The sequence below is a fragment of the Limulus polyphemus genome, unplaced genomic scaffold, assembly GCF_000517525.1.
Source record: "Limulus polyphemus unplaced genomic scaffold, Limulus_polyphemus-2.1.2 Scaffold9031, whole genome shotgun sequence".
Taxonomy (NCBI): Eukaryota; Metazoa; Arthropoda; class Merostomata; order Xiphosura; family Limulidae; genus Limulus; species Limulus polyphemus.
The window spans coordinates 14,553-17,092 of NW_013674641.1; the positions used below are offsets into that span (position 1 = coordinate 14,553).

Genomic DNA, 2,540 nt, shown 5'->3' on the forward strand with positions numbered 1-2,540 from the left:
TGTTTTATTAAAGTAAAAAAAAAAAATTTGGTTTGAATTTCGCGCAAAGTTACACGAGGGCTATCTGTCCTAACACTCCCTAATTTGGCAGTGATAGACTAGAGAGACGGCAAGTAGCCAACACCACAACACTTGGGATACTCTTTTACTAACGAATAGTTGGATTGATCGTCACATTATAACGCACCAACAGCTGAAAGGGCGAGCATGTTTGGTGTGACGGGGATTCGAACAACCCGGAACCCCTAACCGCCGGGTCATGTTAGGCCAAAACAAAAGGAAATCTCTGTCAGTATTGAAATTATTCTCGTCTCCAAGTTCTAGTGAACATTTATTATTGTACTAGGTAATATATATTGAATGTTTCTTTAAATAGTAATTCAAATAAAATTAAACCCAATTGAATAAAATAAGTATTGTTTTTGTTTTAATAGAAATTCAGTATTATAGGTGGCGTTTTTTGTGGCTTTCTTTTTTTTTTTCTAACGTAGAGTTTATTACCATTGATCGTGATCTAATCTTTATTTTGAAGAGATGGAAAGCGCAAACAAAACAACAAAATGTATCTTATATTTTAAGAATTCTGGACAAAATCTTTTATATTTATATTTTCCTGGAAAGTTATGATCAGAATTTAATTGTGAAACACTTTATTCGATAGATAATAACAACAGCGTTTATTAGTTAAAAGTTGTTTATATTTTGTTGTTTTGTTTTTTAAGCAGTACGAAGGGTCATGGCGTCTGATGTTTTACTGTAAATTAATAAAAACAGTTTAGCAAAAGTGACTCCAAAACTAAAGGCTGTAGTAAATGTAGTTTTTCACTGAACGTTTTTGTGATTAGAGGTGCAAATATTAGGACTTTTAATAATTACGTTAAGATAAAATCTTAACGTACACGTATCGTAACTTAGGAAATTACAGCGGCTTAAAAGCATCGTTTACGTTGCAACGAGAGTTCAAATACTACATGATCGAGGTCTACGTCCCTGTAATGTTACTGGTCATAGTCTCGTGGATTTCCTTCTGGTTGGACATCCACGCTGTTCCTGCGCGAGTAGCTCTAGGGATTACCACCATCTTGACTGTCATCACCAACTCACGTGGCGTTAAAGACTCCATTCCCAGGGTAAGAAGTGTATTAAGAATGCACAGGAAAGCTTCAGAGAAATGGTTAATATCGAGCTAGTCAGAAAGGTCGTTGTTAGAACGTTTAATTTATTTATGTAGTTTACAAAAAAAATAGCTGTAATACCGTAAAAATTTGACGCGGAAATGGAAAAGTGCATTAATGTTATTTGTCTTCGTTTGTAATGTAAAAAAATATAGCATTTATCTAAAAGATAGTAGCGTAAAGTTTCCAAAAAGTATTGACAAAATAACATCATTTTCTTATGGATTCCGAAGTAAAAATCCTCAAAAATGGCCGTTTCCGTTTCACACCATGAAATTTAGCAGTTAGTCCTAGATATTATAACAATTCACCAAAGTATAGTGTTTATATGTATCAAACAAGTTCAACATCGATCATTAATCTTCTGAACTGGCTTGAAATCCATTTTCAGAATGACTCACGAAAATTGATTTATCCAAAGTCTGACACCATCCATGAGGGTAAACATGACCAAGGTGGTTCATTTAGTCTGTCAACTCCGAAAAATAACATAAAAGATCTATTTATTACAGTAAAAATATGATGAGGAGAATCCACTTATTAAAGTACAACAACAAATGGACTCTCCTCGTCATGTTCTACAATAATAAATGTAGTTTCTTCGTCATATTTTTACAATAACAATGGACTCTCTTTGTCAAGTTTTTACAATAATAGATGGACTATCCTTATCTTGTTTTTAAAACAATGAATGGAAAACATGACGAGGATAGTCCATTCATTGTTGTAAAAACACGATAATGATAGTCCATCTATTATTATAAAAACTTGACAAAGAGAGTCCATTTTTATTATAAAAATATGACGAATAAAGTACATTTATTATTGTAAAACATGACGAGGAAAGTCCATTTTTTTGTTGTAAAAAGATGACGAGGCCAGTCCATCTATTACTGTAAAAGCATGAGGAGAGAACATTTATTATTGTAAAAACATGACGAAGAAAGTCCATTTGTTATAGCGAAAACATGACGAGGAAAGCCCATTCATTGTTGTAAAAACATGACGAGGAGAGTCTATTTATTATAGTAAAACATAAGGAAATAACATTTATTATTGTAAAAACATGACGAAGAGAGTCCATTTATTATAGCGAAAACATGACAAGGATAGCCTGTTCATTATTGTAAAAACATGACGAGGAGAGTCTATTCATTGTTGTAAAAACATGACGAGGAGAGTATTTATTGTAGTAAAACATAAGGAAAGAACATGACGAAGAGAGTCCATTTATTATAGCGAAAACATGACAAGGATAGCCTGATCATTGTTAGTAAAACATGACGAGGAGAGTATTTATTGTAGTAAAACATAAGGAAAGAACATGACGAAGAGAGTCCATTTATTATTGTAAAACATAAGGAA

General features: G+C 32.6%; 1 protein-coding gene across 1 annotated transcript in view; it reads left to right on the forward strand.

The window, feature by feature from the left end:
- Positions 1–995: 995 nt before the first annotated feature.
- LOC111083315 (glycine receptor subunit alpha-2-like) overlaps positions 996–2,540 on the forward strand; it is a 6,491-nt gene continuing 4,946 nt past the window's right edge. Inside the window, exon 1 of the mRNA XM_022379777.1 lies at positions 996–1,130. Coding sequence (XP_022235485.1) covers positions 996–1,130 — 135 coding nt within the window. The remainder of the gene's footprint in view (positions 1,131–2,540) is intronic.